This window comes from Eptesicus fuscus, chromosome 1, assembly GCF_027574615.1.
Source record: "Eptesicus fuscus isolate TK198812 chromosome 1, DD_ASM_mEF_20220401, whole genome shotgun sequence".
NCBI lineage: Eukaryota > Metazoa > Chordata > Mammalia > Chiroptera > Vespertilionidae > Eptesicus > Eptesicus fuscus.
In genome coordinates, this window is record NC_072473.1 from 30,383,237 (window position 1) to 30,397,174 (window position 13,938).

General features: G+C 36.0%; 1 protein-coding gene across 1 annotated transcript in view; it reads left to right on the forward strand.

Annotated features, from left to right (window-relative positions):
- CHM (CHM Rab escort protein) overlaps window positions 1-13,938 on the forward strand; it is a 410,199-nt gene that overhangs the window by 269,147 nt on the left and 127,114 nt on the right. Inside the window, exon 10 of the mRNA XM_008159484.3 lies at window positions 3,578-3,803. Coding sequence (XP_008157706.2) covers window positions 3,578-3,803 — 226 coding nt within the window. The remainder of the gene's footprint in view (window positions 1-3,577; window positions 3,804-13,938) is intronic.

The window sequence follows — 13,938 nt, forward strand, 5'->3', positions numbered from 1 at the left end:
GGGCTGGATTTCAGTGCAGACCGGAGGTTTTGTTTTTCTCCCGAACGAGAAATCCAGACACTGGGAGGGCTGTGGTCAGCTTGGATGGGGCAGAGTCTCAGAATGGCGCAGACAAACTTGGTTTCCGTCCACCCTGCACTAAGAGGGGCGGTTTCTCCATGCCCTAATCAATGGCTGTGTGCCTCTGAGAGAAGGAAGCTTTCGAGCCTTGTCCGCTGCCAAACAGACCAGTTTCTCCCCAACCGCAGCTGGATTTCAGTGCAGTCGGGAGGTTTTGTTTTTCTCCCAAACGAGAAAGCTAGCCACGCAGCGTCTGCTGCCCTCCCTCTCCGCGCGCTGCAAGCAAGCCTGCCGTGTATTCAGCCACCTGCCCTTTCCGTGCTCATGGATCTCCGCACCTCCACAGCTCCTGAGGCTCAACGTCCCCCTCTCTTTTTTTCTCTAGTTGTAGGTTTTCCACTCTGCCAGCTTTCCGGTGGTTCTGGACGGTGTGCGCTCTGTTTTCCAGTTGTAGTTTCAAAATTGTTGTGGTAGGCAACATTAGGTATTTACCTTATGCCGCCATCTTGGTTTCTTCTGGATGATGAGAGTTTAGGACCCTGTGACAGACACCCAACCCGCTCTATACCCACTCCAGCCTGGCACAGGCACCCAAGAGAACAGAGTAGCCCTGTTCCCAACAGGCAGCGAGAAGCCATGCCCCTACAATGTTAAATTCCTGATATGGCCTGCCCATTGAGGCGGAATAGGAAGTTTCAAAGGACTCTTGTTAATTAAATATTGTTGACAACTTGTTCTTTGTAGATAATACAGTAGTCCCCCCTTATTCACAGGGCATATGTTCCAAGACCCCAAGTGGATGCTTGAAACTGCAGATAGTACCGAACACTATATACACTAGGTATATATATATATATATGGCTTCTCTTTGAATACGAATTGCCAGTGTCACTGCTGTTATTAAGTACTAGAGGCCCAGTGCACGAAATTCGTGCACTCAGGGCAGGGAGGGGAGGGGTCTCTCAGCCTGGCCTGTGCCTTCTTGCAGTCTGGGAGCCCTCAGGGGATATCTGACTGACGGCTTAGGTCTAAGCCGTCAGTCAGACATCCTTAGCACTGCCGCAGAGGCGGGAGAGGCTCCTGCCACCACCTCTGCACCCACCAGCTGTGAGCCCGGCTCAGGACTTCTGGCTGAGGGGTGCTCCCCCTGTGGGAGCACACTGACCACCAGGGGGCAGCTCCTGCGCTGAGCGTATGCTCCCTGGTGGTCAGTGCGCGTCATAGCAACCGGTCTTTCCACCATTCGGTCGATTTGCATATTAGCCTTTTATTATATAGGATAATAAGAGTTACTTGAACACAGGCACTGTGATACTGAGACGTTTGATCTGATAACTGAGATGGCTACTGAATGAATAACTCACAGTGTATGCAGTGTGAATATGCTGGACAAAGGGGCTGATTCCTGTCCAGGGTGGAATGGGGTGGGGTGGATCAGGATATCACAAGCTTTCATCATGCTACTAAAAACTGTGCAATTTATAATTTATGAATTATTTCTGGAACTTTCCATTTAATATTTTCGGGACTGTGGTTGATTGTGGGTAACTGAAAACATGGAAAACAGATCAATGGATAAGGGAGAGAATACTGTATTCTTTTGCATTGTTCCATTCATGTTTTTCATCAGTAATAAAAAATTGTAGTTTTTTCATTTTTACAGGATTACTGTGCTCAGAATATTGAATTATTTATTTTGATTGATTTTTTAAAAAAAAGCCTAGATGACATGGTGGAAACCACTGGATTAGGAGAATATGTGCTTTCTGGTCTTGGCTTTGACCCATCTCACTGTGTGATCTCGGGCCAGTTACTTCACAGTTTGTTGAAAATTGAATGTATCACTTTAGTGACAGAGCTTTATACTTTAAGGGCATTGGAATAGAAAAGTTTTCTAAAGTAAGAACATACTATCGACAATTCATCTATAAAGTTATAACGAGAACTACAGCAGTATTTTTTAATAAATATGCAGATGATGTTTTGTTGAGTTGAACACTTGAAACCTGTATGGTTTTGTGAACCAATATCACCTCAATAAATACAATTTTTAAAAAAATGTAGCTTTTTGCCCTGACCGGTTTGGTTCAGTGGATAGAGCGTCGGCCTGTGGACTGAAGGGTCCCGGGTTCGATTCCGGTCAAGGGCATGTACCTTGGTTGCGGGCACATCCCCAGTAGGAGGTGTGCAGGAGGCAGCTGCTCGATGTTTCTGACTCTCTATCCCTCTCCCTTCCTCTCTGTAACAAATCAATAAAATATATATTTAAATAAAAAAAAAAAATGTAGCTTTTGCTCTTACAGCTTCAAGTCCATTAGATACTGCCAAATTGTTCTCATAGTGGTATAAACATACTCTCTCAGTAAATGTTTATAATTTTTGTTTACATAAATAATTTATATAAAGTTTTTTTGTGTTTTATCATGGAATTGTATTTTCTAAGACTAATGGTCCAATTACATTTTTCCTGTTCTTGGTTTAACAGGATTGGGGAACCTTTTTTCTGCCAAGGGTCATTTGGATATTTATAACATCATTCGAGGGCCATGCAAAATTATCAACTTAAAAATTAGCCTGCTATATTTGGTCAAACATTTAATTAATTCACCCCTAATGCCTTGGTGGTGCCAGACCAAATGATTTCCTCGTCCTTACATGGCTTGCGGGCTGGAAATTCTCCACCCCTGGTCTAAAGAAAGTTTTCAGGGGTCTCTTATCTTTTGTGGTGTGATTATAAGGCAGTAAGATCAATTCCACTAGCCATAAAGAAATTAAATTTCATTACTTTTTATTAAGTTCACTGTTCCTATATATAATAAAAGTATATATATTTTAAAAAATCAAGTATTGCTCTATTACTATTTTCATCAAAACTTGCCATTTGTTATATTTAATATTTCAAAATACAATTATTGGTATTATTCTGCAGTTTTATTTTATCTTTTGATTGAATTTATTGGGGGTGACATTGGTTCACAAAATTATACAGATTTCAGATATAAATAGCTCAACAACATATCTACAAACTGCATCATGCGTCCATCACTCCAAGCAAAATCTCTCTGTTCCCATTCCCGCCCCCCTTTTCCCACCTCCATCTATCCTCCACCCCATTTTCCCCCTCACTATCTTCACACTGTTGTCTTTTTTTAAATATATATGTGTGTATGTGTGTGTATGTTTCTGCAGTTTTAATGATAAAGTAAGGTTACTACCAACCTCAGAAAGCAATTGTGATGGTTAGTGAGTTATTTAATGCTTTTCTACTTTTTGAATCTGTAAAATACTAAATAAAGGTTCATCATTTAAAGTTTAAAAATTGTGCCATCAATCCATTTGAGATTTCTAGTCCCCAGTACCCCCAAATCACTGGTCTTTGTCCAAAATGTAATATTATTGCCACCCATGTCCTTTGACAAGTGTTTTAGACAGACTTGATCTCATTTTTTGTTTAATAGTTTTAAATTGAAGTTTAGTTCTGATTTTAATTGATAAATTTTCATCTTTGTTTTCATAGCCTATGAGGAGATCACATTTTCTGAATATTTAAAAACTCGAAAATTAACTCCCAACCTCCAACATTTTGTTCTGCATTCAATTGCAATGACATCAAAGTCAACCAGCACTACCATAGATGGACTCAAAGCTACCAGAAACTTTCTTCACTGTCTCGGGCGGTATGGCAACACTCCTTTTTTGTTTCCTTTATATGGCCAAGGGGAACTCCCTCAGTGTTTCTGCAGGTAAGACTGCCATTGGTTCTTTTGTTTCTTGTTAAGTGATACTTGAATAAAGGATGAGAATTAGACAAAAATTAGATTTACTCAAGATTTAGTATTTTTAAACATATACTTTGTTGTTCTACTCTCTTAAACATTCATCCTGCATACCTACTTAATACCTAAATGATATATTCAGTTTGGTCTGTTTTGAGCTTTAAAAATAGAATCATACTGTATATTTCTTTTTCCACTCAATATTATGTTTTAAAGTATCATCCTTGTATATAATTATAGTAAATTTATTTTCATTGCTATACATTGTGAATTATATGTTGTAAATATAGCACAATTTATTTTTCCCTTTTTCTATTGATGGACACCCGATGTTTCAAGTTTTTTGCTTTTATTAACATCCTTGTATGTGTTTCAGTATATACATAGTCAAGAGTTTCTCTAGGATACATACCTAGGAGTGGAATTTCTGAGACATGGGATAGATATATGAATGTTCATTCATGATAGTGCCCAGTTATTTCTCCAGAGAGTTGTATCAGTTTACATTCCCCTAACAGTATATCAGAATTCCCACAGCTCTGTATCTTTGCCAATATTTCGTATTATCAAACTTTCTAATTTTTGTCTATTTACCTCACATAAAATGTCATCACATTGTATGTTTTTAAATTTTATTTTTCAATTACAGTTTATATTCAATATTATTTTTATCAGTTTTAGGTATATAGCATAGTGTTTAGGCAATCATATACTTTACAAAGTGACAAATTGGTAATTATATCACATTGTGTTTTTATTTTGCATTATCCAGATTACTTATGAATGTCTTCTCCTATGGTCATTGGTTATTTGTTTTCTCTTCTGGGAAATGCTTTTTAGTGTCTTTTGCCCATTTGTCTTTTTCTTATTGATTTCTTGAAGTTTAATATATTCTGAACACTAACCTTTTCTCAGTTATATGTGTCATGTATATCTTGCCTTATAGTATTTATGATGCATAGATATCATTAAGATTAATGTAGTCAGCCCTAGAAAGTTTGCTCAGTGGATAGAGCATTGGCCTGTAGACTGAAGGGTCCCAGGTTTGATTCTGGTCAGGGGTACCTGCATAGGTTTTGGGCTCTATCCCCAGGAAAGGTTGTGCAGGAGGCAGCCAATCAATGATTCTCTCTCATCATTGATGTTTTTATCTCTCTCTCCCTCTCCCTTCCTCTCTGAAATAAAAATATATATATTTTTTTAAAAAAAGATTAATGTAGTCAGGTATTGCAATCTTTTCTTTTATGCGTAGCATTTTTACAGTAGTAGAGCACAGTAGTTAAGAATCTGGACTATGGAGACAGACTGTGTAGATATAAATCCTGGCTCTTCCATTTACTAGCCATGCACTCTTGGGCAAGTTTCACAGTCTCTATTATGTTTTCAAAGAATTAACTTTTAGGTTTTTTATTCTGTTATCACTTGTGTCCTTGTTCATTAACTTCTGCTCTTTATTAAATCTTTTATTTTCCTTTATTTGGGTTTTGTTCAGCTCATCCCTCCTATCTCCTGCCCTTGTCAGTTTTGAGTCTGATACCCAATGAGTTCCAGTCATCTTTTATTTTATTTTATAATGTAAGCATTTATGATGATAGTTCTCACTACTGTTTTGAATCTTACACAGTTATTATGTATAGAGGCCCAGTGCACGAAATTTGTGCACTTGGGGGGGGGTCCCTTAGCCTGGCCTACGCCCTCTCGCAGTCCGGGAGCCCTCGGGGGATGTCTGACTGACGGCTTAGGCCTGTAAGCCAGCAATCGGACATCCTTAGTGCGGCTGTGGAGGCGGGAGAGCTCCTGCCACCGCCGCTGCGCTCGGCAGCTGTGAGCCTGGCTTCTGGCCGAGTGGTGCTCCCCCTGTGGGAGTGCACTGACTACTATGGGGCAGCTCCTGCATTGAGCATCTGCTCCCTGGTGGTCAGTGCATGTCATAGCAAGCAGTTGAGCGGCCTTAGGATATCATTAGCATATTACACTTAGATGGGTTGACTGGACGACCAGACACTTAGCATATTAGGCTTTTATTATATAGGATTATTTTTATTATCTTTTACTGGTAGTCCTATGTATCTTAATTTCCATTATTATTTTTGCATTAACCTGTGAGTTGTTATAAGGTGTTTTAAAAGAGCTAATTTGTTTGATTCTTCTGTTCTTACCTAATTTAATTGTATTGTGTCTAGAAATTGTTTTTATAGTACTAATTCTTTGAACTTTATTTTATGACTTATTATGTTCTGAATTTTTATAATTTTTCCATGTGTTCTCGAGAGGAATGTGTTTATCTAGTTGTTGGTACATGGTTCTCTAATTATTGGTCTTGGAGTCTAATAAGTCAAGCTTTGAGTTGTAATTTTCAAACTTTATTTTTATTGAGGACTTTTTTCTTTGACCTATCAATACAAGAGTAAGGTGTTCTGAAATTTCCCATTATGGTGTTTGATTTGTCAATTTATCTCTATAATTTTATCCATTTTTACCTAATACTTATTTTGAGGCAATTTATTAGTCATACAAATTTATAATTGTTTAATCTTCCCAATTAATTTAATATTTTACATTATCTGATGACTTTTTTCATCCCTAATAATACATTTTTCTTAAAGTCTACGTTGTCTGATATTCAAATAGCTACTTCAACTTTTGAGTATTTGTCCGTTATATCTTTCTCTATCCCTTTATTTTTTTAAAACTTTTCTGAGTCTGTATTTAGAGCTTTAAATAACATATTACATATTTTTAATTTCACCTGACAATCTTGTTCTGCTACCAATCAGGATGAGTCCTATTAATAGAAATCTGTTCCTTCCTTCTGAAGTATGTAATTTTAAAAGTTTCTCTACTTTATATCTGTTGGTGGTAAATGCTTCCTGGTTTTTGCATATATGAAAATAACTTCTGCCTCTGTTTTGAGTGAAGATTTGCTACGTAAACATTTCTAGGTTGGAAATTCATATTTTAATTTATTGGGGTGACATTGATCAACATGAACATGTAGGTTTCAGGTATGGGTTTCTATTTTACAAGGGCTGTATATTACACCATGTGCCCACTACCCCAAATCAAATCTTCTCCTGTCACCATATATTAGGACCCCCTTCTTCCCCAACCACTTTTCTTCTGGCAACCACCACACTACTGTTTGTGTTCACGAGTTTCAGTTTTATATCCCACATATGAGTGAAATCATGTGGTTCTTAGCTTTTCCTGACTAACTTAGTTTACTTAGCATAATGTTCTCAAGGTGCATCCATGTTGTTGCAAATGGTGCTATTTCATCCTTTCTTATGGCTGAGTAGCATTCTGTTGTGTATATGTACCACATCTTCTTTATCCAGGCCTCTATTGCAGGACACTTTGGTTGTTTCCATTCATTTTTTTGTAATTATATATATTCTGGTGACATTAGTTATTAGCATTATATAGGTTTCAGGTATACATTTCTATAATATATCATATGTATATTGCATTGTATGCTCACCACTTTAAATATTTCTCTTGGTACTTTAAAAATTTATTCCACTGATATTTGGGTTCCATTTTTGCTTTTGAAAAACTTGATGTCAGCTTAATTATCATTTCTTTATAAGTGAAATTTCTTCTTTCTCAGGTTGTTTTTAAGATAGTTTGTCTTTGGCATTCTGCATTTTCATTCCAATGAATTTAGGATTCCTTTATACAGGATGTCCCCCAAAATATATACACACCTTGAATGATTATAACATCAGTGTTCATTAACATATAATTGATTTTCAAGATTTAAAGAATCTACAGAAATGTGTAATTTTTTTTGTCAGTGCCTGTTTTCACACTGATAACCTATCTGGTCTAGGCATTGCTGATAACGTGAAACAGTGGAATTGCAAACATTAAGAATCATTTTCTATCGGTATTTGTGTGCTGTCAATTCATTGACTGTTGCCAGTTTTGTAACTTTATCTTTTATGTATCCCCATAAGAAAAATTCTAGTGGCACTTTAGGATAACTTTTCTTAGTTCAAAGCTTAGTCTGGCTTCACCCATTATTTCAAATCAGTTAATTCTGAAATGGAGTGAAAACTAAGTGAGTTATCAGCTGTTATAAGTGTGTATATATTTTTGGGGACACTCTATGTTTATCTAGCTTGATATAGGTTGAACCATATGAAATTAACAATATTAAACCATTTGACCTACAGTTTTATATGGTTTAAACAACTACATTGCATTTCCTCTATCTGTAAATTGTCATATATCATTTTGGAAAATTATCAAGCAGTATGTTTACAAGTATTGTTTTCCTCCATTGCCTTTCTTCTCATCATTTTGGAACCCCAACCAGATATGTTTTAGAACCTAGTATTCTCTCTTTCATATTTCTCCCCTCCCTTTTTATTGTAAGCAAATTATAAAGAAAGAAAATCTCTTTTCTATTTCTTAATCTTTTTCATATTTTCTATCTCCTTGTCATTCTCACTGCATTCTGAATACTTTATTAATATCTGTTTTCCAGCTTATTAATTCTCTTCACCCGTGACTAATCTGTAGTTTAACTCTTTTGACTTTTGACTTTAATATTTTTATCTTTCATCTCCTCCCCAAATCTTCTCTGTCATTGTTTGATATTCTCTTCTGCTTGTTCATTTTTTATATAAAGAAATTTTATATTCTGCCATCTGTTGTTTCTGTTGATATATGTTAATGGTTTATTTCTTTGTGCTATGTTTATCTGATTGAGAGTTTATATTTCATTGACTTTAATCTGTGAAAATCTAGGAACCCAAATTAAGGATTCTTCCTTTCAAGGATTATTTGTTTGCTTCAGTCAGAAGGCGCTAACTCTTGAGGGCATCTTCACTTGATATGGACAATAAGACTTGATTTTTTTCAATTGCAATATTTGATGCTCAAAGCTTTGGGGCATCTTCACTTAATATGGGCAATAAGACTTGATTTTTTTCAATTGCAATATTTGATGCTCAAAGCTTTGAATTCAGCTCAGCATTTTCTTATTCTGTGCATGTATATGTGCGTGCGTGTTTGGGTTTGGCGGCGGGGGGGGGGGGGGCGTTTCCTGTGGATAGTCCTCTTATTTCCTTCTATCTGCTCAGTGCAATAAAAATTATGTTTAATATAAGAAATAGGTTTTTTTTGGTTACAACTGGAGGTCTCCTTACACTTTCCAGTCTAATGTGTTGCCAGAAGTGGAAGTAGGTATTCTCAATCTACATTTCTTACCTATGTGATTTTATGAAGAGGTGAGAATTTTATAATTTGAAAGTAACTTAATTCTGAATATGATAGGTCTGTGTATTTCCAGACAAGCTCTTTCTCCTTTAATTGGATAGGGAGTGTCGTATCTCCCAGGACCTGAGGACCTCCTATCAATTGAAACTAATAGGAAGTCTATCATTTTCTTACTCATACTTTTCATCTTCCTGTGGCATGGCCTGATTCAAAAGGAGCCATATTCTTCTCATGGTGCCATTTGCTAATCACTCCTACAGAACTTTAGGGTAAGGAATATAGGGACAGAATGAACAGATCATTGGGGAATGAGCTGAAGTTCCCTGGTTTCCTTACTAGCACATTATGAAAATGAAATATTTAACGTAATTTATTTTTCCATTTTTAAATTGATTTTAGAGAGAGAGGTAGGGAGAGAGAAACATTGATGTGAAAAAGAAACATCGATGGTTATCTCCCATATGCATTAAATCTCTATATTTTCTTCCCTAAATTATACACTTTCTAAATATCTATTTGGTTTTTGCTTATTTGTTGTTTTTATGGGAAAAGATGTTTAAAAGTTTTATTTAAACTTTTATTTCATTTTATTCCTATGCTGATATAAAATTTCAGAATGAGATCCTTATGTCTTAATTCCTAGACAAAAAAACATTTTTTCCCCAAACAGTATCATAATCTCCTAAGGCTGAGGTTTAATCAGCCTTCCATATCTTTTAATCTTCTTCAGAACTTATCTCAGAATTTTGTGTGTGGTTCAGATTTAATGTTTGTTATAAAACTTATACCTCACCCTTCCCAATTTAAAGTGATACTTTCAGGGAATGTTGTAATTAAATGTGTGTACAGATAGGTAGCTAGATGATGATAGATGATAGATAGATAGATAGATAGATAGATAGATAGATAGATAGATAGATATTTTTAAAAAAAGTTTTGTCTTGCAATTGAAGTAGTATATTAAACTTTTGGGTGGTTCTTTGGTAATTAAAGTTACTCTTACTCTGAGTTCTTCCTACATATGATATATAAGAATCTGTGTGAATTATAATAAAACTGCATTTATGTGGCCTAGGCATATTAACTTTTAATTTAATATTTGATTCCCTGTATAATACTTTATAATTTCATATAAATATTGTTGTGTTTATGTCCTAAAGTGCTAACACTATCACCATCTATATATCATAGTATACACTTTTTATCACCAGGTTATCAGAATTAGGTGTCACCTGTTCTGTGATTTCTAACCACCATTCTATATTCTGTTTTAATATAAGCCTCTTAAGCATTTCTCACAGCCAGTTACAGTGTGTTCTCATCAAGGCTACTGTTATAAATGGCATGCATGCATATTTATGTGAAGGATTCAAAGACATTTGTAAGTCGTATCCTTGCATTCTAAATGAATTTTGCATAAACAGTATAACATTTTAACTACTAGAGATAACTTTCATGAATAAATGCCCTTTGAGGATTTTATAAATTTAAATAGATTTTTAAGCAAAGAAAATTATGCTTTTTATTATACTACCTACTACCCATTAATATGTCATGATACATAAATTGGACCATATTGGAAGAAAAGTCATTTAAACCAGTATGTTTTTTCTAGTCTAGCAAGCCATAGAATTTTCCCTACTATATATTAGTTGGTTAATATTTTTTCTGGCGTACAGAACGGTATATGTATGTAGTATATATGTTTTTAAACTCTTATAATATATCTTCCAAACAGAAGTTCTTTTTAAGCCCTAACTGACTAATTCATTTATGTTATCTGTGTGGTTGGTAACATAGTAGCCTTTAGAATTACTTTCTGATTCAGAGTAGGTTTTACATATTATGTCATGTTTTCATAACCTGTGAAATGGAGCAGTACCAGTGGGCACAAACAAACTTTACATTTTTTTATAGATAGACCTAGACTGCCCAGAGATTGTTACTTGTGTTTCGTAAAGAGAGGGTAGTTAAAATTGGCCACAGATTATATTGAAAGAAAATTTTATTAGTTTATCTATTCAATTGCATGTGAAGTCAGAGCAAAATTGAGATGGCTTTTAGTGTCTGCACCAAATGTTCTTGCCCTTTCACCCAACAAGTATTGGTTAGATTATAGATCTAATTTGACAGTACATTATCATTTTTCCCTTCAACAACATTAAATTTCTCTTCTTGAAAAAAAAAATCTCCCTACTATGCTGGTAGTAATATAACAAAAAAATTTGAGTGGGAAGAATGCTTTTATATTGTTTTGACTGGTTGTCTAATTTTGCAAATGAGGAAACTTAACATAAAAAGACGCTGAGTCTAGAAACCAGACTTCCTGATTTTTTTTATGTCTTCCAGGCATTTTTTATGTCTCACCTCTTATACAATTTTTAAACAATGTTTTCTGTAAATACTAAAAGGAGGTAATTAATAAAAAAAATAGATTTTTGGGATTTTTAAATATTTGTGATATTTGTCAACTTTTAACAACTTGTAATTTGCTGTGATTTTTTTTTTTCTTACTGTCAATACATAGTCACTTTCCTAAAGAAAGCTGGAGAGAATAAGGGCTGTTCTATAAACATGTTCTGATTCTCTGCCCAATAGCAAATATTGGTTTAGATGAATGAAGAAAATCTTTAAACTTCTCCCATTTTACTTAATTGATAAAGGTAAAAGGAAAAACAGACCATGAGCAAACCAATATCCCCTCCACCCTTATAACTGTATGTTTGCATTTAATAAACACTAATGTGGATATGAGTCCATTAGCAGTTAGGTTTTGGAGATTAGTTAGCATTTATCTGTTTAATGCTCCCAACCCGTCATGGTAGAACTGCAAGATATACCTAAATCTAGGTGCATAAACTGGCCCTATGTCTAATTGGTGGATTTGATCAGTTTAAATGTGTGTCTTTGTGTAAAGCTTGATTACTGAATCAAGCCTTAAATATTTGAAATTAAATGTTAAAACATTGCTAAAGTGAATTCTAAAGAAACATAAATTAATTGAACATTGAGTTCATAAATCGTATGTTTAAACAAGAAATATTTTCATAGTGGATCACTACACACTATTGTTTTACAATACTGCAGCTGAGTAAAGCTGCATTGATATATGTCAAAGGTTCTTAATCTAAGGTCCATAGGTCCTTGGAGTTTATATACAAGATGTTATATGTGTGTCTTTAGGAAAAAAATTCATGGTTTCATCAGATTTCACAGGCATCCATGACCTAAAAACAAAGATTGAGAACTATGAAAATTCAATTGCTTTGAATTTTCAATGAAAGTAAAAGGTGTTTAGGGTATCTAAAGACTGTAGAGGTACAGGGAAACTTGGTAAATGTTGCTATTGGAACTGTAATTTACAGACATCTCTTTGGAAAAATGCAAACAGATATTGATAGTATGGTGGAGCAGGGAAATCATAAATCCTATATAATAAAGAGGGAATATGCAAATTGACCATCACGCCACCACAAATACGGCAGCGCCCACAGTGGAGGGTGGGGGTACCATAACACAAGATGGCTGTGCCCACAGCAGAGGCTGAGTTCCCGTAACGAGCCTTAACAAGCAATCAGCAGGGACCTGAGTCTGTGCCCCCCCGCCCCTGCCCCTGTGGAGCTTGACAGGGGACCTCAGGCAGCGCCCCCCGCCTTGGCACCAGACCGGGGGACCTCAGGCCGCGCCTCCCGCCCAGCAGGGCTTGACAGGGGACCTCAGGCCATGCCCCCTGCCCCGGCACCAGGCCAGGGGACCTGAGGCTGCACCCCCATCCGGGGGGCTTGACAAGGGTGGGACCATCTGGGTCTGGATCTAGCCCATTGGGGGACCAGCCAGTTCTTGGTCTCATGCGATTTTGAGGTGCATGTGGGTGGGCAGGGACTTGACTCTGGGTCCCGTGGTGCACCCCAGACTCTGACAGGAGGAAGATTTTCATATATATATACATTTTACTAATTTTCTTTCATCTCTGACACTTCTATTTTAAAGAAAGGGCAAATAACAATATTAAAATATTTCCTCTAATTAATCCCCTTTTAATGTGTATGAATTTCGTGCACTGGGCCACTAGTATAGAATAATTAACAAGAGGGTACATTTTATGTCCATACTACCCAAAGCAATCTATAGATTCAATGCATTCCCCATTAAAATACCAACGGCATATTTCACAGACCTTGAAAGAACACTCCAAAAATTCATCTGGAATAAAAAAAGACCCCGAATAGCCACAGCAATCCTGAGAAAGAAGAATAAAGTAGGAGGGATCTCAATACCAGTTTTCAAACTGTATTACAAAGCCACTATTCTCAAAACAGCCTGGTACTGGCACAAGAACAGACATATAGATCAATGGAACAGAATAGAGAATCCAGATATTGACCCAAACCACTATGCTCAATTAATATTTGACAAAGGAGGCATGAACATACAGTGGAATAAAGACAGTCTCTTCAATAAATGGTGTTGGGAAAATTGGACAGATACATGCAAAAAAATGAAGCTAGACCACCAACTTACGCCATACACAAAAGTAAACTCAAAATGGATAAAGGACTTAAACATAAGACGGGAAACCATAAAAATACTAGAGGAATCCATAGGCAGCAAAATCTCAGACATATGCCAAAAGAACTTCTTCACTGATACTGCCCCTAGGGCAATGGAAGCTAAAGAGAAAATAAACAAATGGGACTACATCAAAATAAAAAGCTTTTTTACAGCAAAAGAAACTATCAACAAAACAACAAGAAAGCCCACTGCATGGGAGAACATATTTGCAAATGGCATCACTGATAAAGGTTTAATCTCCAACATCTACAGGCAGCTTATACAACTTAATAAAAGGAAGATAAATGATCCAATAAAAAAGTGG